At 47.8% G+C, this 22,153-nt stretch overlaps 1 protein-coding gene across 1 annotated transcript in view; it reads right to left on the bottom strand.

Moving 5' to 3' along the window:
• TAF11 (TATA-box binding protein associated factor 11) overlaps window positions 1-22,153 on the bottom strand; it is a 42,007-nt gene that overhangs the window by 4,471 nt on the left and 15,383 nt on the right. Inside the window, exon 2 of the mRNA XM_073666426.1 lies at window positions 66-202. Coding sequence (XP_073522527.1) covers window positions 66-202 — 137 coding nt within the window. The remainder of the gene's footprint in view (window positions 1-65; window positions 203-22,153) is intronic.

The following is a 22,153-nucleotide window of genomic DNA, read 5'->3' as shown; positions in this document are numbered from 1 at the left end:
AGATCTAAGTATCACTGCACTGTGCGAAGTCTGAAGACTTAATTCAGCATCACAAGACCACTTACTGCATTTTCTGAATTTCATCCTCATCCACTTTCTGTTTCTTTTCTCTTCTCTCCTTTAGTTCCAACTTTACTTTCTTAGCGTTAGGATCTGACGCTTCTCCTGTAAGCAGTGCAGCAGGACTTTCCACTATTTTTATCTACCAAAATTTGATAGAACACAAGGGAAAAGAAAAGATAAAAAAGATGATACAGATTAATTTAAATGAAAAAAACGGCCTTTATAAAACACCGTATACCATCCACTACATACTAAACTGCCTTCCTTACTGCAATTAATTACTCTCATCCACGTACTAGAGGGTTCAAAGTTATATTATGGGAACAGCCTTGCATGCATGTGCTGCCTATACCATGAAAATAAAAAGACTGTCAGACAAACTTCTGTACATAAAATACATGCAGACATGTACTTCTACAGTATCCATAGACGTCTACTGTACACACATCAAAAGAGTCGTCTTGGTATGTTCACATCTGCACATTTTTTAAACAGAAAGGGAACGTAAAGTAAATATTATTCCCCTTTAACTAGGTTTGGACTGCCATAGACTTTAATCATCCTGGCAGTCCATATTTTACACTGCACGTCTCAATGCAAAGTAAGCATCTTGCAGGAGATAGACAGCCAGCTTCCCACCCCTGCAGCTGCAAAGATACAACTAAGCTCCCCAAAGAGCCACTAATGTGGCTTAGTTCCAAGTTTACCTTATTTTATACACAATTCTGGGCCAGCCCTTATGTTTACAGATTAGGAAGCACTGACCGGGCTTCCTCCTCCAGCAGTCTCTTGATTGCAGAGTCTTATGAAACCTAGTCCATATGGATCAGCGGACTCGTGGAAGTTCAAGTTCTGGTACACGACCCAAACTTTATTCCAAAGTTCGGTTCGGGTACCAGAACTGTACCCGAACTTGAACCACATTGAAAACAATGAGGACCCGAACTTTTGAGCTGGAATATCCCCCCTCCCCATCCTCCCTCTAACAGAATTCCCCTAGAACTCCAAACACTGCAAAGGACTTCCAGGAGAAGTCAGTGTTTGGTGTTTAGCACCAGACACTAACTATTCAGTACCATACCTCCCAACTTTTGAAGAAGAGAAAGAGGGACAGATCATGCGGCGAGCGTAGCGCGGCAAATTTTGGCCACATGCCAATCCACGCCCATTTACAATTTCTTTCTCCCCTGGCAGGAGGAGTTGTCAGAGGGGTGCTGGTAATGAGTGGAATTCAGCTGACGGCCCTCATCCCCAATCCTGGTATGCATGGGCCCCTCATCCCCAATCCTGGAATGCAAGGGCCCCCCCATTACTGCACACATGAAAAAAAATAAACACTTCTAATCACAATCCTTCCCTTGGCTCCAGCGCTGCGTCCTGTCTGTCAGTAGCTGATCTCAGCATCTGAGCAACGCATGACTCACTTCCACGTGCCTTCAGACGCTGATGTGAGCTGCGGGGATATTCACTCCTCTCCACGCCGGGACTATGGGCGTGGAGAGGAGTGAATAGTCATTCTCCTTAATAGCGCGCACTGTCAGAATGGCTGCAGCTCCTTTGCTGCTCCGTGATCCTGTGTGTCCACTACTAAAGAGAATGAATATTCACTCTTATCCATGCCCATGGAAAAGAGCAAATATTTATTCTCTATAATAGCGGGCACACAGGATTGCGTAGCCGCAGCATGAAGCTGGCGGCTGCGATTGACAGTGTGCGCTATTAAGGAGAATGAATATTCACTCCTCTCCACTCCCATGGGCGTGGGGAGGAGTGAATATTCATTTTCTTTAACAGCGGGCACACGTGGCAGCTGCAGCTGCCGGCTAATACCTGTGCTCCACCACCCTCCACAGCGGGGAGAAGAGCTGAGCCGTGACAGGATGCGGGACTGAGCCCTCAAAGAGGGACAGTCCCGCCGAAAATGGGATGGTTGGGAGCTATGCAGTACGAACCCTGAACTTTTAAACTTCAGGTTTGCTGATCTCTACTAATTAGTCAGCTCTGCTACACAACCAGGAAACTGAATTTCTATAAGTGTGAAGTCTGACGGCGGTATAAATCTGACAGGTCAGAACGTAGTTCATGTACTGGCCGGCGGTACTCCCAACTAGAGATGAGCGGTGTTCGACTAGAACTGTTCGCCAATCTCAAATTCGAGCTGTTTTGGGCGGTGTTCGAGTTGTTCGACGAACCCGAACGATTTGCAAAAAATTCGGCTGTTCGAGGTTATGTTCGATAACTGTTCGTGCACCAAAAGCGTGTCCTGCATGTCTGGCGCTATTTAGAGCACCAATCATGCAGGGATTGTCTGCCACTCACTGTAATGCCACAGCCATGGTGGTTGTGGCATTACAGTGATTGCCCAAATCGATGGGAACAGTGCCAACAGTGAAACATGAAAAGCCGGCAATTCAGCAGCGGCATACACCTGTACCCGACAATTTAGAACCGAAAGAATAGAGCTTCACACATAGATTAGATAGATATAAACATGTCAGCCACATATATATGAAGTACAGTGAAAGTGCTGCTTACTGTACTTGTCATTTAGCGTAAAGGATTTATCAAAAAAAATAATAGTGTTTTCATGCACCGTCTCTTTAAAAAAGCCGGCCGGCAATTCAGCAGCGGTACCCGACAATTTATAACAGAAAGAATAGAGCTTCACACATAGATTAGATAGATAGAAACATGTCAGTCACATATATATGAAGTACAGTGATAGTGTTGGTTACTGTACTTGTCATTTAGTATTAAAATAAAGGATTTATTATTAAAAAAATTGGCGTGGGGTTCCCCTTAATTTTAGGCTCTAGCGGAGGTTAAGCAGACGGCTGGGGCAGATGTTTGAAGCCTGGGAAGGGGGTAATACCCACGGAGCTTCCCAGGCTACTAATATCAGCCCCCAGCTGAATACATAGCCTTTACTAGCTATTAAAATGGGGGACCCCCCAAAAAAAATGACGTGGGGTCCCCCCTAATTTAATAGCTAGCAAAGGCTAGGCAGACAGCTGGGGGCTGATATTAATAGCCCAGGAAGGGAGCCATGAATATTGGCCCCCTCCCAGGCTAGAAACACCAGCCGTCAGCCGCCCCAGAAATGGCGCATTCATAGGATGCGCCAATTCTGGCACTTAGCCTCGCTCTTCCACGCTGCCCTGGTGCGGTGGCAGGGGGTAATAGGGTTGGGGTTGATGTCAGCTTATAATGCCAGCTGACATCAAGCCCAGGTTAGTAATGGAGAGGCGTCTATAAGACACCCCCATTACTAACCCCATAGTCAAAGTTAAAAAAAACACAACACCCAGAATAAAGTCCTTTAATTGAAATAAAGACACATTCCTTTATTGTTCTAAATTAAACCATACTTACCGTCACGCCCATTCCAGCTGAAGCCAACGATCTCCTGCAATAAAAGAAAAATAATAAAGCAACCTCATCCTTACCTTTCCATGGTTCCCAGGACAGCTTCAGCTCTGCTACATCGAGATGACTGGCTGGACCGCAGCAGAACGCTGCCATCCAGTCTGTCATCCCGCAGACACTGAGAAGCGCAGGCATGCTTGCGCTCCTCACTGTCTCGCTGTGACGGCATCCAGATGAGCCGAGGTCATGTCCAATGAACTCGGCTCACCTCATGCACGTCACTGACAGCGTGGGAAAATTCTCACGCTGAAGCGGTGAGTGCAGGAGAATTCTCCCACGCTGTCAGTGACGTGCATAAGGTGAGCTCATGTCCAATGAACTCAGCTCACCTCCTGCACGTCACTGACAGCGTGGGAGAATTCTCCTGCACTCAGCGCTTCAGTGTGAGAATTCTCCCACGCTGAAGCGCTGAGTGCAGGAGAATTTTCCCACGCTGTCAGTGACGTGCATGAGGTGAGCCGAGTTCATTGGACATTAACTCGGCTCATCTGGATGCCCTCACAGAGAGACACTGTGGAGCGCAAGCAAGCCTGCGCTTCTCAGTGTCTGCGGGATGACAGGCTGGATGGCAGCGTTCTGCTGCGGTCCAGCCTGTCATCTCGATGTAGCAGAGCTGAAGCTGTCATGGGAACCATGGAAAGGTAAGGATGATGTTGCTTTATTATTTTTCTTTTATTTCAGGAGATCGTTGGCTTCAGCTGGAATGGGCGTGATGGTAAGTATGGTTTAATTTACAACAATAAAGAATTGTGTGTTTATTTCAATTAAAGGACTTTTTTCTGGGTGTTGTGTTTTTTTTAAATACTTTACTAGAAATTCATGGTGGTCATGTCTAATATTGGCGTGACCCCATGAATTTCGGGCTTAGGGCCAGCTGATAATGCCAAGCTGGCCCTAACCCCTTTATTACCCAGTGAGCCACCGCATCAGGGCCCTGGATGAGTTGGGTACAGCGCCAGAAGATGGCGCTTCTATGAACGCGCCATTTTCCGGGGTGGCTGCGGACTGCAATTTGCAGCGGGGGTGGCCCAGAAAGCTTGGGCCTCCCTGCGCTGCGGATTCCAGCCCCCAGCTGCCTGCTGTACCTGGCTGGACACAAATATAGTGCGAAGCCCCACGTCAATTTTTTTTAAATTATTTCATGAATTTCCTGAAATAATTTAAAAAAATTGAAGTGGGGCTTCGCACTATATTTGTGTCCAGCCAGGTACAGCAGGCAGGAACGGGCTGCCCCCATCCACCAGCTGCCTATTTGTACCTGGCCGGACACAACAATATAGGGAAGCCCTTTTTTTCTTAATTATTTCATGAATTTCATGAAATAATTAAAAAAAATTGAAGTGGGGCTTCGCACTATATTTGTGTCCAGCCAGGTACAGCAGGCAGGAACGGGCTGCCCCCATCCACCAGCTGCCTATTTGTACCTGGCCGGACACAACAATATAGGGAAGCCCTTTTTTTCTTAATTATTTCATGAATTTCATGAAATAATTAAAAAAAAAGTACGTGGGGCTTCGCCCTATTTTTGTGTCCAGCCAGGTACAACTAGGCAGCTGGGGGCTGGAATCTGCAGCGCAGGGAGACCCAAGCTTTCTGGGCCCCCCCCCCCCGCTACAAATTGCAGTCCGCAGCCACCCCAGAAAATGGCGCGTTCATAGAAGCGCCATCTTCTGGCGCTGTACCCAACTCATCCAGGGCCCTGGTGCGGTGGCTCACTGGGTAATAAAGGGGTTAGGGCCAGCTTGGTATTATCAGCTGGCCCCAAGCCCAAAATTCATGGGGTCACGCCAGTATTAGACATGACCGCCATGAATTTCTAGTAAAGTATTTAAAAAAAACACAACACCCAGAATAAAGTCCTTTAATTGAAATAGAGACACAATTCTTTATTGTTCTAAATTAAACCATACTTACCATCACACCCATTCCAGCTGAAGCCAACGATCTCCTGCAATAAAAGAAAAATAAACCAACCTCATCCTTACCTTTCCATGGTTCCCACGACAGCTTCAGCTCTGCTACATCGAGATGACTGGCTGGACCGCAGCAGAACGCTGCCATCCAGTCTGTCATCCCGCAGACACTGAGAAGCGCAGGCATGCTTGCGCTCCTCACTGTCTCGCTGTGACGGCATCCAGATGAGCCGAGGTCATGTCCAATGAACTCGGCTCACCTCATGCACGTCACTGACAGCGTGGGAAAATTCTCACGCTGAAGTGCTGAGTGCAGGAGAATTCTCCCACGCTGTCAGTGATGTGCATGAGGTGAGCTCATGTCCAATGAACTCAGCTCACCTCCTGCACGTCACTGACAGCGTGGGAAAATTCTCCTGCAATCAGCGCTTCAGCGTGAGAATTTTCCCACGCTGTCAGTGACGTGCATGAGGTGAGCCGAGTTCATTGGACATGAACTCTGCTCATCTGGATGTCGTCACAGAGAGACGCTGAGCAGCGCAAGCAAGCCTGCGCTTCTCAGTGTCTGCGGGATGACAGGCTGGATGGCAGCGTTCTGCTGCGGTCCAGCCTGTCATCTCGATGTAGCAGAGCTGAAGCTGTCGTGGGAACCATGGAAAGGTAAGGATGAGGTTGCTTTATTATTTTTCTTTTATTGCAGGAGATCGTTGGCTTCAGCTGGAATGGGCGTGATGGTAAGTATGGTTTAATTTAGAACAATAAAGGATTGTGTCTTTATTTCAATTAAAGGACTTTATTCTGGGTGTTTGTGTTTTTTTTAACTTTGACTATGGGGTTAGTAATGGGGGTGTCTTATAGATGCCTCTCCATTACTAACCTGGGCTTGATGTCAGCTGGCATTATAAGCTGACATCAACCCCAACCCTATTACCCCCTGCCACCGCACCAGGGCAGCGTGGAAGAGCGAGGCTAAGTGCCAGAATTGGCGCATCCTATGAATGCGCCATTTCTGGGGCGGCTGACGGCTGGTGTTTCTAGCCTGGGAGGGGGCCAATATTCATGGCTCCCTTCCTGGGCTATTAATATCAGCCCCCAGCTGTCTGCCTAGCCTTTGCTAGCTATTAAATTAGGGGGGACCCCACGTCATTTTTTTTGGGGGGTCCCCCATTTTAATAGCTAGTAAAGGCTATGTATTCAGCTGGGGGCTGATATTAGTAGCCTGGGAAGCTCCGTGGGTATTACCCCCTTCCCAGGCTTCAAACATCTGCCCCAGCCGTCTGCTTAACCTCCGCTAGAGCCTAAAAGTAAGGGGAACCCCACGCCAATTTTTTTAATAATAAATCCTTTATTTTAATACTAAATGACAAGTACAGTAACCAACACTATCACTGTACTTCATATATATGTGACTGACATGTTTCTATCTATCTAATCTATGTGTGAAGCTCTATTCTTTCTGTTCTAAATTGTCGGGTACAGATGCTGAATTGCCGGCCGGCTTTTTTAAAGAGACGGTGCATGAAAACACTAATATTTTTTTTAATAAATCCTTTACACTAAATGACAAGTACAGTAATCAACACTGTCACTGTGCTTCTTATATGTGTGACTGACATGTTTCTATCTATCTAATCTGTGTGTGATGCTCTATTCCTTCTTGTCTAAATTGTCGGGTACCGGTGTATGCCGCTGCTGAATTTGCCGGCCGGCTTTTTTAAAGAGAGTGTCTTCTGAGCAGTTTGTCAGCTTTTGGACACCTTTGCAGGTGTTTTCTATGTGTTTCTATGTGTTTTTGTTTGCCTGCCATTGGTTTTAACGGTGTTCGACGGTGTTCTAAGGTGTTCGACGAACAGTTCGACGAACAGTTCGACGAACAGTTCCTCGAACATCCCGGTGTTCGACGAACCGAACCCGAACACTACGGGGGTGGCTCAACACTACTCCCAACCAGAGCATGACCGCTTCATGTACTTCTACGGCACGGTCACGCTTGAGTCGAGAGAGCCGCCAGCCAGTCCGTGCACTGCATTCTGATCTTGATCAAAATTTATACGGCTGTCTGACTGCGCCCTAACATAGGCTAATATACACAATATCAGAGAAAAAGTACTTTGAAGATCTCAAAACTGAAATTATGGCCTGTGCCCATAAGACAGACGGGATACAGGATGTCATGTTTCCCAGGATCGACATGGCTGCTCTCAGGGTAGGCGACTGTTGTTCCCGAAATGATGATATTTTCTTCATAAGGTTTTTCTGATTATCTTCTCGTAGAAAGGACATCTGTTTCACCGAATCTAGAGTGACACCCAGAAACTGTCGACTTGTTGATGGAATCAGCTCAGATTTTTTTAAATTCGGGATCCAACCTAGACTCCGAAGGTTTCGAACGGTCTCGGAGATATGATCTCTGAGAACCGAGGTAGTCGGTGCAATTAGAAAGAGATCGTCTAGATAGGGGACGATACATATCCCTTGTTGACAAATATAGGTCGCTACTTCAACCATGAGTTTGGAGAAAACTCGAGGGGCCGACGAGATGCCAAAGGGAAGTACATTGAATTGGTACCGTTGAACTTCATGATTCTGAAAAACTGTGAACCTCAGGAACGGTCTGTGGGCCTGGTGGATTGGGACATGAAAGTATGCATCCTGTAAATCTATTGTGGCCATAACATATCCCTGACCAACTAAGGGTATTGCCGACTTTACAGATTCCATCTTGAATCTTCTGTATACTACATGTTGATTCAATTCTTTCACATTTATAATTATCCGGGAGGCCCCAGATGGTTTCAGCACAATGAAGAGGCGAGAATAATGTCTTCCTGATTGTTCCACCAGAACGGGAGATATTTCACCACCTTCAGGAGATTTTGCATTTCTGTAACGAGAAGGCCCTGGGCCCCCTGGAGGGAAGGGCGGTGACCTTTATTCCCTGAGGGGGGCGGGATTTGAACTCTATAAGTAGGCCCTCCAAGAGGATATTGAGGACCCACTGGCAGCGGGATATTGTCTGCCACTGGCGATAAAAGTTTGAAAGAGGATTGTTTGAAAGAGTGATTGTTGGGGAACCAAGATGTTCCTGGATTTTCCCCCTTTTTGGAAACTCCAACGCCCTGACTTCCCTTTTAATGGGTAGATTGTGACTGGGAGGGGCGAAAAAACAACAACGCTTCCTAGGATGTTTCTTCTCCGGGAGTGATTTCTTTTTGTCAGAGGCTTTATTTAAGATGTAGTCTAGGGAAGCCCGAAGACATATTCACCATGGAAGGGGGATGGCGCAAAGCTTGGATTTTGACGTTGCGTCCCGGCTCCAGAGTTTGAGCCAAAGAGCTCTCCTTGCGGAGTTAGATAAAACGGCTGATCTAGCAGCGATACGAACTACTTCAGGGAAGGAGTCAGCCAGGAACCCAGTGGCTTTTTGGGAGTAGGGGCAAGGAGTCTAGGAGTTGTTCCCTGGAGGTACCCTGAGCTAAGTGGTCATTAGGTCATTAAAATGAGTCAGCCACTTGAATAGGGATCTGGCCACACAGGTGGAGGTGATATTGGAGCGTAAAGAGGCAGAGGAAGACTCCCAGGGCTTTTTAAGGAGGCTTTCAAGACAATGACCCCAGACACACCTCCAGGCTGTGTAAGGGCTATTTGACCAAGAAGAAGAGTGATGGGGTGCTACGCCAGATGACCTGGCCTCCACAGTCACCAGACCTGAACCCAATCGAGATGGTTTGGGGTGAGCTGGACCGCAGAGTGAAGGCAAAAGGGCCAACAAGTGCTAAGCATCTCTGGGAACTCCTTCAAGATTGTTGGAAGACCATTTCCGGTGACTACCTCTTGAAGCTCATCAAGAGAATGCCAAGAGTGTGCAAAGCAGTCATCAAAGCAAAAAGGTGGCTACTTTGAAGAACCTAGAATATAAGACATATTTTCAGTGGTTTCACACTTTTTTGTTAAGTATATAATTCCACATGTGTTAATTCATAGTTTTGATGCCTTCAGTGTGAATGTAGTCATGAAAATACAGAAAAATCTTTAAATGAGAAGGTGTGTCCAAACTTTTGGTCTGTACTCCATCTACATACAAAGAAACAAATTCTGGCTCTTACAGACCTGTTAGTTATTCTTTAAGGTGCACCTGTCAGCAGGATTGTGCTCAGTAATCTACATATACTGATATACTGTCATGTGGGCGACATTATACTAATTAATATGACTGACTATCTGGTGCGCCGCTTACATATTCATCTGTATGATCTTATGGCAGGTCATTGATCGTTCACTGACCTGCCTCCTATTTTACCTAGCCCAGCACTACTAGTGCATTACGTAAAATAGGGACAGTGAAGGCACAGTGAGCTGTCATGAGAGCATACCGATGAATATGTAAGCAGAGCACCAGATAGAGATGCTCGTGCTTCAGGGCCTGTGGGGTGGGCTCCATCTCCAAACTGAAAGTTAAGATTACACAAGAACCACAGGACGGATTTCATCAACCCAGGTATCATTTTAATCACTGTAATGTCACCCACCTGACAGTGTATGTAGTTTACTGAGCCCAATCCTGCTGAAAGGTGCGCTTTAAAAGGAGACCTTCTACTCTGCACTCATTACCAGTATTAATTGCATCTGTTTGAACTCATAACTTGTATAAAGACACCCATCCACACACTCTAACCTCTCCACCATGGCTAAGACCAAAAAGCTGTCTAAAGGACACCAGCGACAAAATTGTAGAACTGCACCAGGGTGAGATGGGCTATAAGACAATAGGCAAGCAGCTTGGTGAGAAGGTGGTAACTGTTTGCGCAATTAGAAAAAAGAAATATAAGATGACTGTCAATCTTCCATGGCCATGGTTTTCATTTAGGCTGTGTGCACACGTTGCAGATTTGTTACATTTTTGGTATGCTGATTTACTAGCAAAACCTGAAGCTATCCTGATGCCGGCAAAGTGAATGAAAAACCTGAAGTGTCATGAACACGTTGCTTATTTTTGTATTGCAGATTTGGTGTAGAAAATATGCAGCATGTTATTTCGCTGTGTGTTTTTGCCACCGTTTTCCATCATTGATTTCACTCAAAAACGCACGTTTTTTTTGCAGCAGTGTTTTTCCTACCAAGAAATGCAGAAATTTTACTTAACATGTGCACATACCCTTAAACCTGTAGTTAAGGTTTGGGTGTATCAGTTGTGTTTGGGATTTCACACATAGCAGAGCAGAAAGTGCTGTGGACTTATGCCTGGCTGTGTGAAGCTAACAGATCAGAGCCAGCAACGTGGGCACTATGACAGCAACCAAGAACCCTACGGAGGTGCAAGTGCTAGCTGCACTGGACTTTATTTCCGTATTCCCAGCCGCAATCCGGAGGGGAGGAATTTCCTGTGTGCAGTATTTGGACAATAAAAAGTTTTATTTAACTTGCCTGGGTCACTGTCTCACCAAATTCAGTGGCAGAAACGCTGCTGCCTTACAATATAAATATAGCAATATTAGAAATTTGAATTTTTATATCCCATAAACAGTCATACTGCACTAAATAGTTATTAAGTAACATTTAAAATCACATGTACTTTACATCAGTTTTTAAAATGCCTTTTTTTTTGGTTAGGATCTTTTATTTATCAAAATATTGTTCTGACATATACACCTCAGTCACTTTAAAAATGGGGGAAAAAAAAAAAAAAGTGTTGAAAATTCTGTTGAAAAACTAAAATTGCAGCCAAATGTAACTCTTTGAAGATCATAACCCACCCCCCCCCCAAAAAAAACAAAAACAAAACACATTTTAAAAACAATGCTGACTAAGAGTAGAAGTATTAAATGTTGACTTTTTGGGGACATAAAAGTTCAAAAGCTGAAAAGAAATGCACATTTTTTTTACATTTTTTTGGCAAATTTCATTTTCATAAATAAATGAGAATCATATGGCCCTAAATTTACCACCAACAAAGTACAATGTGCCTAGAGAAAAAACAACCTCAGAATCACTGAGATATGTGGAAGTACTCTGGAGGTATTACCATTTAAATGCACACGTCGTATTATAAAAATTTGGCCGGCTCAGGAAGGTAAACAAAGGCTTTGGTGGGAAGGGGTTAAAGGCTTTGTGCCCCTGCACATTCAACTTTGATGTGATCATAAATCAGATGAGAGTAAAGGCCCCGTCACACTAAGCGACGCTACAGCGATCCCGACAACGATACGACCTGTCAGGGATCGTTGCTGCGTCGCTATGTGGTCGCTGGTGAGATGTCAAACAGTCAGATCTTCCCAACGACGCAGCAACGATGCGGCGACCCGTAACGATCTGTACAACGATGCACGCCTATGTGTTTCTGTGTCTGGGTCGTTAACAAGGTCGTTGGTAAGATGCATGCTACCCAGCGGGGCTTCAACGATCAGAGAAATGTCCAGACCATTCTGACACAACCAGCGATCTCACAGCAGGGGCCTGGTCGCTGCTACGTGTCAAACGTAGCGAGATCGCTACTGAGGTCGCTGTTGCGTCACAAAACTTGTGACTCAGCAGCGATCTCGCTAGCGATCTCGCTTAGTGTGACGGGGACTTAACTCAGAAAAAGACAGATAAGAGTTACAAAATCCTGTCAAACTGTTATTGGGGCTGAGTGACAAATTCTGTTAACAGATTCTGCGGCCAGCACTAAACTAAACCCAGTTGCAAGAATTATTACTATTGTTAAAGTGCCATTTATTCCATGGCGCTTTACATGTGAAAAGGGGTATACATAATAAAAACAAGTACAATAATCTTAAACAATAGAAGTTACCGACTGGTACAGGAGGAGAGAGGACCCTGCCCGCGAGGGCTCAGAGTCTACAAGGGATGGGTGAGGATAGGGTAGAGCTGGCCGTGCAGCGGTATGGCGGAACAATGGTTACTGTAGGTTGTAGGCTAGTTGAACAGGTAGGTCTTCAGGTTCCTTTGAAGGTTTCCACGGTAGACGATGAGAGTCTGTTGGAGTAAAGTGTTACAGAGTGGGGGGGGGGGGATGCGTGGGAGAAATCATGTATGTGATTGTGGGAAGAGGAGATGAGAAAGATCTTGTGAGGATCGCAGGTCGCAGGCAAGTAAAGTGAGACTAGGGCACAGATTTATGGCGGAGACAGGTTGTGGATGGCTTTGCATGCCATGGTAAGGGTTTTGAACTGGAGACTGGGTAATAGGGAGCCAGTGAAGGAATTGACACAGGGGAGAGGTCAGGGAATAGCATGGGGATTAGTCAGGCAGCAGAGTTCAGGATAGATTGGAGGGGTGCGAGAGGGTAGAGCAGGAGGTTGCAGTAATGGAGGCGGAGATGATGAGTGCAGGAGAGGGGAGGGGGAGAAGAGTGGGGTGGTTGAGTGAGATGGGCGAAATATTATGAATTCTGTTTTGTCCATGTTAAGTATTAAAAATCTAGCAGAGTGGAAGGATGAAATAACAGACATTGTGGGATTCTGGTTAGTAAGGGGGTGATATCAGGTCCAGAGAGGTAGATCTGTGTCATCAGCATAGAGGTGATACTGAAAACCGTGGGACTATGAGCTGTCCCAGGCCAAAAGGTGTAGATTGAGAAGAGAAGAGCAGGGGTCCTAGAATTGAACCTTGATGGACACACCGACAGATAGGGGGCGAGGTGAGGAGGTTGTGTGTGAGTGGGAGACGCTGAATGTCTGGTCTGTTGGGTATGATGAGATCCAAGATAGAGCCAAGAGATGAGAGAATCTGTAGTAATAGGGGATGGTCCACTGTGTCAAAAGCAGAGAACATGTGGAGGTGGAAGAGGAAGTGAAGGGGGACAGTAGTGTCGCTCGGCTTTGGCAGTTAGTAGGTCACTGGTGACTTTAGTCAGGGCAGTTTCAGTGGAGTGATGCGGTCGGAAGCCAGATTGTAAGCAGTCGAAGAGGGAGCAGGAGGAGAGGTGGGAGACCGAGTCAAGATCGAAGTGTTGTTCCACTAGTTTTTGAGGCATAGGTGAGAATTGATATGGGGCGACACAGGAGGAGTCAAGGGAAGGCTTTTTGAGGATGGGTGTGATTGAGACATGTTTGAAGCATTAGGGGAAACACAAGTTGTTAGTGATAGGTTGGATAGTTAGGGGTTAGGGTGAAGACTGTGGTGAGGTTTGGGATGAGGTGGGATGGGATCAGGTCGAGTGCACAGGTGGTGAGATGTGATCTTGAGAGTAGAGCGGAAAGATGATCTTCTGTAATGGTGGAGAAGCTAGTTTTGGAGGAGGAGGGCTGAGTAGTTATGAGGAGGGGCTGTGGGGGTTGTAGGCCAAACCTTTTACTGATGTTATCAGTCTTCTCCTTGAAGAATGAGGCAAAGTCTTCAGCTGAGATGAATGGAGAGTGAGGAGAGAATTGAAAGTGTTGAATAGCTGTTTAGCATTGTGAGACAGGGAGGATATGAGAGAAGTAGGTTTGTTTTGCTGCAGAGTGTGTGGACTTGCAAGTAGTGAAGGACTGTTTGAATGTGATGAAGTGCTCGTTGGAGTGGGATTTTTTTCCATAGCCACTCAGCAACCCTGGAAGCCCGCCTCAGTTCTTTAGTCTGGCTGGTGTGCCAGGGTTACCTGTTGATTTTGCAAACATTGGTATTTGTAAGAGGGGCAACCAATTTGAGAGCTGCAGCTTACTGTGGTGTAACATAAAGCGGCAGCAGCATCTGCATCATGTAGGGAACTAACGAGGGACATTCATTAAAGATTTCCCCTGACCCATTTCTATCTATCACAGGATGCTGAAACTTCACATGTGTAAGGATATAAGTCTCTTTAGGTTACGTGCCAATTTGCAACTCAGAACTGATAATGGTCTTGATTTTACAGGTGCTGAAGTGGTGTTTGATAATGGACCCAGTGGAATACAGAGCAGTCATCAAGTTCCTTTACTTGAAAGGCCGCACACCAAAGGAGACATTAAATGAGATGAAAGAGGTAAATGGTGATTCTCTATCATATGATGTAGTCAAGAACTGGCATCATCAATTGAAATGTGGTCGGACTTCGGTGCAAACAGCTCTAATTCCAGGGCGACCCCCACTCTGCTATTGATGAACACACCATCCAGCAAGTGGAGGTCGCCATTTTGGAAAATCACCACCTAGCCCAAAATGTCAAGATTAGTGTGGGGTCCGTGGAAAAAGTCATCCCAGACCATCTTCACATGTATAAAAGTATCCGCTCGCTGGGTGCTCACATCTTTCCAAAAGCAGGAACAAATCGAATGCTCTCAGGCTCTATTGACCATGTGCCATGGAAACCAGGAGGACTCTTTCAACAGACTGATCACACAGGATGAAAGCTGGGTCCATCACTATGATCACTCGCCCCAGCAGCAAGCATGGCAGAGGAGTTAGTTTTCTCCTGTCAGATAACTGCTCATTTATCCCAATTCCACTGCCACTCTCCCTTTTTTTGAGGAGCACTCTGTCCGCATCTACTCCCCCCTCCAACCATCTGTCATATACCGCCCCCCGAGGGCCAGCCACCACCTTCTTCAACCACTTCACCACCTAGCTACTTTAATTCCTCTCCGCTGACATCCCCACTATCATCATGGGCAACTTCAACATCCCCATTGATCTCTCTCTCAAGTCCACAGTCCCTACTCCACAAACTTGCACACCCTCGCAGAAATCTCAAACACCTTGACCTACACTCACTCTCTGAATCCCTTCTCCCTCTTACAGACATGCGAGGGGTGTTCATTAAAGATTTCCCCTGACCCACTTCCTGTGGACTGAGCGCACTGAAACATACTTCTCTCATCTCTTTAAGAAACTGTAAACACCTCGCTTGTAGAAGTCGACAGGTTGCTCTAAAAGCCACATTGTGACTTTGGAAATCAGAGTCTCATCATCAGGAAAATGCTTGCCCTTCAAAAATAACTTAGTTTTTGGAAAGAGATGCAAGTCCGATGGTGTAAGGTCGGTTGAATAAGGGGGATGCGGTAGAATTTCAAAGCCATGGGAGCATGCTTCCATTTGAGCAGCATGTGAGTTGTGAACTGGTGCATTGTCTTTCAGAAGGCAGACAACTTTTGTGAGCATGGTCTCTTGGTTTTGAAGGTCTCCCGCAATTTCCGCAGCAGTGAAGCATAGTATGCTCCAGTGATCATGGTACCCTTTGCTAGGAAATCCATCAATAATACTCCGTCCTGGTCCCAAAATACTGTGGGCATGACCTTGCTTTCCGAAGGTTGGGCACGTGCTTTCTTTAGAGGCGGTGAGTCATGATACTTCCATTGCATCGAATGGACTTTAGTCTCAGGATCTTACGCTCTAGGCCAGATCAGCAAGATAACACCTGCCCACCCTGAAGCACAAGTATGTTCCTCATAACAGAAACAGCCAGAAAGAGAGAGACAGGTCTTTTCTTGCTGATCTGGCCTAGAGCATAAGAAAAGACCTTGCCTACAGTCCCGCACCAGAGCACGGGCATATCAGTAACTGCAAACTGCTGACTGGTTTGCTTTAATTGTGGATTGGGCACACTCAGCGGGGGTTCAGTACAGGGGTCCATTTGGCTTCCCAAGAATGGATTTTATTGGATTGGTTTCTTGGGAGCCTAATCACTTTACCAGCACCTTTCAACTACTAGAACTATAGACAAACTATTTTTCCGCTGATAGACGACAAATCTGAGTAGGGGCTTGTTTTCTGCGGGATGAGATGAAGTTTTTATTGGTGCCATTTGGAGCTACATATCCATTTGCTTTTTATTCCACTGTAAAAAAGAGAATGAACAAAGAGCGTATTTTTTTTACGCTGTTCACTGTGCGATAAGCGTGATTTTATTCTTTAGGTCAGTGCAATTATAGCGACGCCAGGGTTATAAAGTCTTTGTATACCTCATCTGCAATATACCAGAAATTTCCCAAAAGTGATCAGAAGTAAAGAGCTAAAAATGATTACTTACCGCTTTATCTTTCCATACTTACTCTCTCACCATGCTTACCTATACCTCTATACTGTCAGGCAAAATGTATTTTTGTCCTAGTTTTAAAAATGAGAGATGGCTTAAGTCTCCACCCCCTGCTCATTTGGAAGGGACATGCACAGAACTCTCCTCTAGCTCTCCCCAAACCTCAGGAATTTTTATACCCGCCATAAAAAAATCTCAGCCCAAGAGAACAAGCATTCTGGCGTAAACTGGAAATTCCCTCCAAGATTCCATTGTTTAACTGCACAAACTTTATGTCAATTTTAATAATGCACATGACTGTCACAAACACAGGGACCACATTTTTGAGATGTTTACCTTTTTCCAATTGTGATTGTGTGGTTTTCGTGGCTGGGAGACCACCAGGAGCCTGGGAAATAGATTCTGAGCGTCATAGAGATATCATATTTGATATCCATCTTCATGAATATTGGTGACGGCAAACATGATGTCTCCATCTTGGATGTGGGACCCCCCACACCAAGATATGAAATCTGAAGGATTTCTAGGTCTTATGCAGCTGGGTGGGATCACAAAACCGAGCCCCCGTGTGAGGTAAATAACAGGGGTGTCTCCCAATGTTTTGGCCCCTTACTAAAAACCAGAGCGGTCATTTTAAGTCTTTCTTGCCAGGGACGTCAGACGCATGCACACCTCGCTGCGTGGAAGAATCACATCTAATTTCCGGGGAGCCGTCCCCCCCACAGAATCTGAGACCATCACCTTGTGGCGCAGGTTTTGCTATTATTTACCCCTTTTATTTTAATAACCGTTTTATGCATATATGTAAATTGTCTCTTTTATATCTTGTATATCTTTTGTAAACACTGCCCACTTTCGGGAGTAAATCATTATTATTTACCAGCTTCGTTCTTCTTGTCCTATGTCGAGCAAACACGTTCCTCACCCGCTAATTCACGTTACCCAACGGGTACCCGATCCACCTGTTAAGAGATCGGTGGTAGCAGTATACCAGTATTTATGTGATATTGTGGTTTGAGGGTGGCTGGGCGGAGGTATATATATATATATACGTTCCTGGAAGGAACTGGTGGTATATATACGTCCTGTCGCATCACGTGCCACAATAGTCGACATAAATTAGAGCAGCTGCGCCTGTGCTTATCCTCAGTCAATACCGTGTTTGACCAGCAGGATAAGGGGGCGCCAAAGGGCTGCAAGGTCTGACAAAGTGGTGGTTTTCCTGACAATTGGTGGCAAGCGGTGGGATCATAGGACATTAGTGATCTGGTTTGAGCAATCATTCCTCTCACTAAAAACTTGAACAGTTCTTACCTGGACCCTGCACAAAAGTTTTGAATATCGAACTCAGTGTTTATTAGATCTGAGACAATACTGTATGTGTAGCAGTTACCCCTACCCAGCTTTGTTTTTTCTTTTCTATCTTTATTTTGGTGATCATGGTCATCGTTGGGGAGCACTGGTACAGCCAGCAGAAAAAGGACACTCTTATTGGAATATGTATAACCATAGGCATTGACCCCCTCGGCAAAAACAAAGAACAAATGGCTGTTGCACTGGCGCAGCTGGAGACCGAGCAAGTCCTTCTCCAGACCTCAGCAGGGCCAGGGGTCAGCCGAGATATGGACAATACTGCTGCAAGGGTCCCACCTGTAGATGCACGCCGCGTCAGCGACCAGGGCAGCGTGGACCCCTATCTGCAGATGGCTCTACAGCAACTTCCTGCAGAGGATCATGAAGGACGGCTGAAAGTAATTCAGCAGCACCAGGAGGCTGCCAAGCGGCGAGCGGAGGCCGAGAGGGCCGAGGCAGAGAGAGCCCAGCGAAAGGCCGAGAGAGCAGAGAGAGTCGAATGAGCCGAGCGAGAGGCCCAAGCCCAGAGGGCCCATGAACTGCAGCTGGCCCAACTCGGGATCCCAGCATCCACCTCCGGGAACGGTGAGACCAACAATGCGACCCTGTTTAAGCCCCGTCCAGAGCATTTTCCTGTGATGGAAAAGGACGGCGACCTCGACACCTTTCTGAGGGGTTTTGAAAAGACTTGCAGACAGTACCAGCTGCCTGAGGGCCAGTGGGCCCGATACTTAATTGCAGGGCTGCGAGGCAAAGCTCTGGGTGTGTTTGTGGCTCTTCCTCCAAGCCTCGATGGGAACTATGATGCCATTAAGCAGGCCCTAATCCAGAGGTTCCAACTGACTCCTGAGGTGTACCGTAAAAAGTTCCGGAACCTCCAACGCGGACCGCACGACAGTTACAGCGATGTGGTGCATGGGCTCAAAACCAACTTTGAGCAGTGGATCCAAGGACTGTCAGCAACCACCTCTGAGCAGCTAAAGGCCATGATGGTGATAGACCAGTTCCTGCATCTGTGTCCGACCGAGGTACGGCAGTTCGTGATGGATCGGGAGCCACCAGATGCCAATAAAGCAGCGCAGATCGCAGACATCTACGAGGCCAACCGGAGGTGTGGAAGCCGGTCGTCGCCCGCTGGAAAGGAGGTAAGCCATCAACCATCCCTGCCCCTGCCAGCCGACCTTCCGGAGGCCTTTTTCCCATTACCAATGCCCGGCCTGCATCTGATGCCCGCAGGTGTTATTTCTGCAACCAGACTGGTCATCTCAGCGCCACTTGCCCAGAGAAGCAGAGGAAGAACCCCTCATCCAAGGCCCCAGGGCCTAATGCATCAGTTCTTTTGGTGGGTGGGCCGGTTGGGAGGGCCTGTGAAAACTTGCAGTCTGTCAGGGTGGGGGGGGGGGGGACATTGTCACTGTAGGCCTCAAGGATATTGGGGCCGAACAAACCCTCATCCGACCCGAACTGGTGTCCGCTGAAATGCTTATTCCGGGAAAGACCCTGACTGTCACCGGGATTCGGGGCGTCCGATGCCCCTTGCACATGGCCCGGGTTTTTATTGATTGGGGTGCGGGGTGAAGGAAGTGGGAGTATCTGAAAATCTACCTGCAAATGTTTTGTTGGGGACTGATTTGGGGAGGATGTTTGCATGATGGGATGATTTGGAAGGTACAGGAGAACTCAGCCATGTCATGCTGCGGGGTGATATTGCTGAGGATCCCCTAGCAGGAACAAGTGTCAGTGCTAAGGGTAATGGGGAGAGGCACAGTGACCATGAAGCAGGTGGTGGTGTGCCAGCGACCAGTGTCACAACAGATGGTGACCTGGCTGATTGTGGCTGCCCCATAAGTAGCACTGTGCCTGAGGTAATGGGGGAGGATGGGGAAGTAGTACTCATAGCCGCACAGGCTGATGGGACGGTGTTATTCCCCAGGGAGACGGCCTATATAGCCGCTGTTACCCGCAGTCAGAGTGCCCAGAACGCAAGTAACGCCCTGCCTTCTGGACCCTCCTCGGACAGAGGAATAACAGAATCAGGTATGGACCCAGAGCCGGTGCCAGTGAGGACGTGGCCTTAACCTCACTTCTGGTTTCCTCCAGCCAGGAGTTTCAGGCAGCTCTGCACCCAGATGCTAGCCTGGAGACGTTAAGGAGCCTCGCTGAGAAGCCTACCTCCGAGTCTGATAAGGAGAGGGTATTCTGGGACCAAGGAAGGTTGTACTGGGAGACAGTTCCCTGTACACCCCAACAGGAGTGGCTGAGGGAAAGACAGCTGGTCGTCCCCTACCAATTCAGGGATGAGTTGTTGCGGATCACCCATGAAATTCCACTCGCTGGACACTTGGGGGTCAGCAAAACCAAGGCCCAAAATGAGGACGGATGTGGTGAACTACTGTCGCTCCTGTACCACATGTCAAAGAGTGGGAAAGTCAGGGCCGGCTCCCAAAGCCCCCCAGATCTCTTTGCCAGTGATAGAGGAGCCTTTCCAGAGGATTGCTGTGGACATTATGGGACCACTGGCCATACCCAGCAGCTCTGGAAAACGTTTCATCCTTAACGTGGTAGACTATGCTACCCGGTATCCGGAGGCAGTAGCCCGGTCCTCAATAAAGGCGGATAAGGTGGTGGACGCCCTCTTGGCCATCTTTTCGCGAGTAGGCTTTCCCAGGGAGATGCTTACCGACCAGGGGACTCCGTTCATGTCACGCTTAATGGAGGCCCTATGTAAGAAAATGCAGGTGCAGCATCTGGTATCGAGTGTGTATCATCCCCAAACCAATGGTTTGTGTGAGCGATTCAACGGTACCCTCAAACAGATGTTAAAAATGCTGGTTGAGACCCAGGGACGCGACTGGGAGCGTTACCTCCCACACCTGCTATTTGCTTACAGAGAGGTTCCACAGGCCTCGACGGGGTTCTCCCCCTTTGAGCTCCTGTATGGCAGGCGTGTCCGAGGACCCCCATGGGTTGATAAGGGAATTCTGGGAAGAAGAGCAGAGCTCCCCAGGAGTGTCCATCGTGGAGTATGTCATGCGCTTCCGTGACAAGATGCAGACCTTGACGCAGTTGGTGCATGACAACATGGCGCAAGCCCAGGCTGACCAGAAGCATTGGTAAGACCAGAACGCCCGAGAGCGGACCTACCAGGTGGGTCAGAAGGTGTGGACGCTGGTCCCCGTACCAAAGGACAAGCTTCAGGCGGCCTGGGAAGGCCCGTACGTCATTCACCAACAGCTCAACCCGGTCACCTACGTGATCACTCTTGACCACGCGCGGGGTAGGCGGAAGGTTTTTCACGTTAATATGATGAAGGCTCATCAAGAACGTGGAGCCTGCGTCCTACCGGTCTGCAGCCTGCCCGAGGATGGGGAGGACGACCCCCTCTCCCCCTCTTGGACATGCTGGCCCAAGTGAAGGCCAGCGGGTCCCTAGAGGATGTAGAGATAAGCGCCTTGCTATCCGCAGACCAGAGGTCTCAGCTGCGAGCAGTGCTGAAACCCTTCCAAGCAGTGTTCACCAACATGCCTGGCAGGACTAAGGTGGCGGTCCATGAAGTGGACACCGGGAATCATGCCCCACTCCGGCGGACAGCCTATCGAATCTCCGACGAGGTGCAGCACGTCATGCGCCAGGAGGTCGAGGAGATGCTGAAGTTGGGGGTGATTAAACGGTCCAAAAGCGCGTGGGCCTCACCTGTAGTCCTGGTGAAAAAGAAGGACCGGACCACCCGGTTCTGTGTGGACTACAGGGGGCTCAACGCTATCACAGCCTCTGACGCACAACCAATGCCACGCATTGAGGAGCTGCTGGAGCGGTTAGCCAGCGCGAGCTATCTCTCCATTATGGATCTGAGTCGGGGATATTGGCAGATTCCCTTGAGCCCCGAGGCCCAGGAGAAGTCCGCCTTTATCACCCCCTTCGGATTGTATGAATCCACGGTCATGCCTTTCGGCATGAAAAATGCCCCTGCCACGTTCCAGCGAATGGTCAACCACCTGCTCCAGGGACTGGAGAGGTACGCAGTGGCGTACCTCGATGATATTGCCGTCTTCAGTCCCACCTGGGAGGATCACCTCGAGCATCTGCAGCAGGTGCTCGGGCGCATTCACCAGGCGGGCTTGACCATTAAGCCAGGAAAGTGCCAGATGGGCATGAACGAGGTCCACTACCTGGGGCACCGGGTAGGTGGAGGTACTCTAAAGCCAGAGCCTGGGAAGGTGGACGCTATTGTGTCCTGGCCCACCCCCAGGACCAAGAAGCAGGTGCAGTCCTTCTTGGGCACCGCAGGGTACTATAGACGCTTTGTACAAGACTATAGTAGCCTTGCGAAGCCCTTGACAGACTTCACCAGGAGGAGCCTACCCCATTCAGTCAAATGGACAGATGAATGCGAGGTGGCCTTTCGGGCTTTGAAGACTGCCCTGAGCAGATCTCCTGTGCTAAAGGCGGTCGATGGCACACGGCC

This window comes from Phyllobates terribilis, unplaced genomic scaffold (assembly GCF_046119375.1).
Source record: "Phyllobates terribilis strain yellow unplaced genomic scaffold, ASM4611937v1 Scaffold_2__4_contigs__length_985480577, whole genome shotgun sequence".
In the NCBI taxonomy this organism is placed as follows: Eukaryota; Metazoa; Chordata; class Amphibia; order Anura; family Dendrobatidae; genus Phyllobates; species Phyllobates terribilis.
Note: the sequence above shows the minus strand (reverse complement) of the source record. Positions and strands in the feature narration are given on the sequence as shown.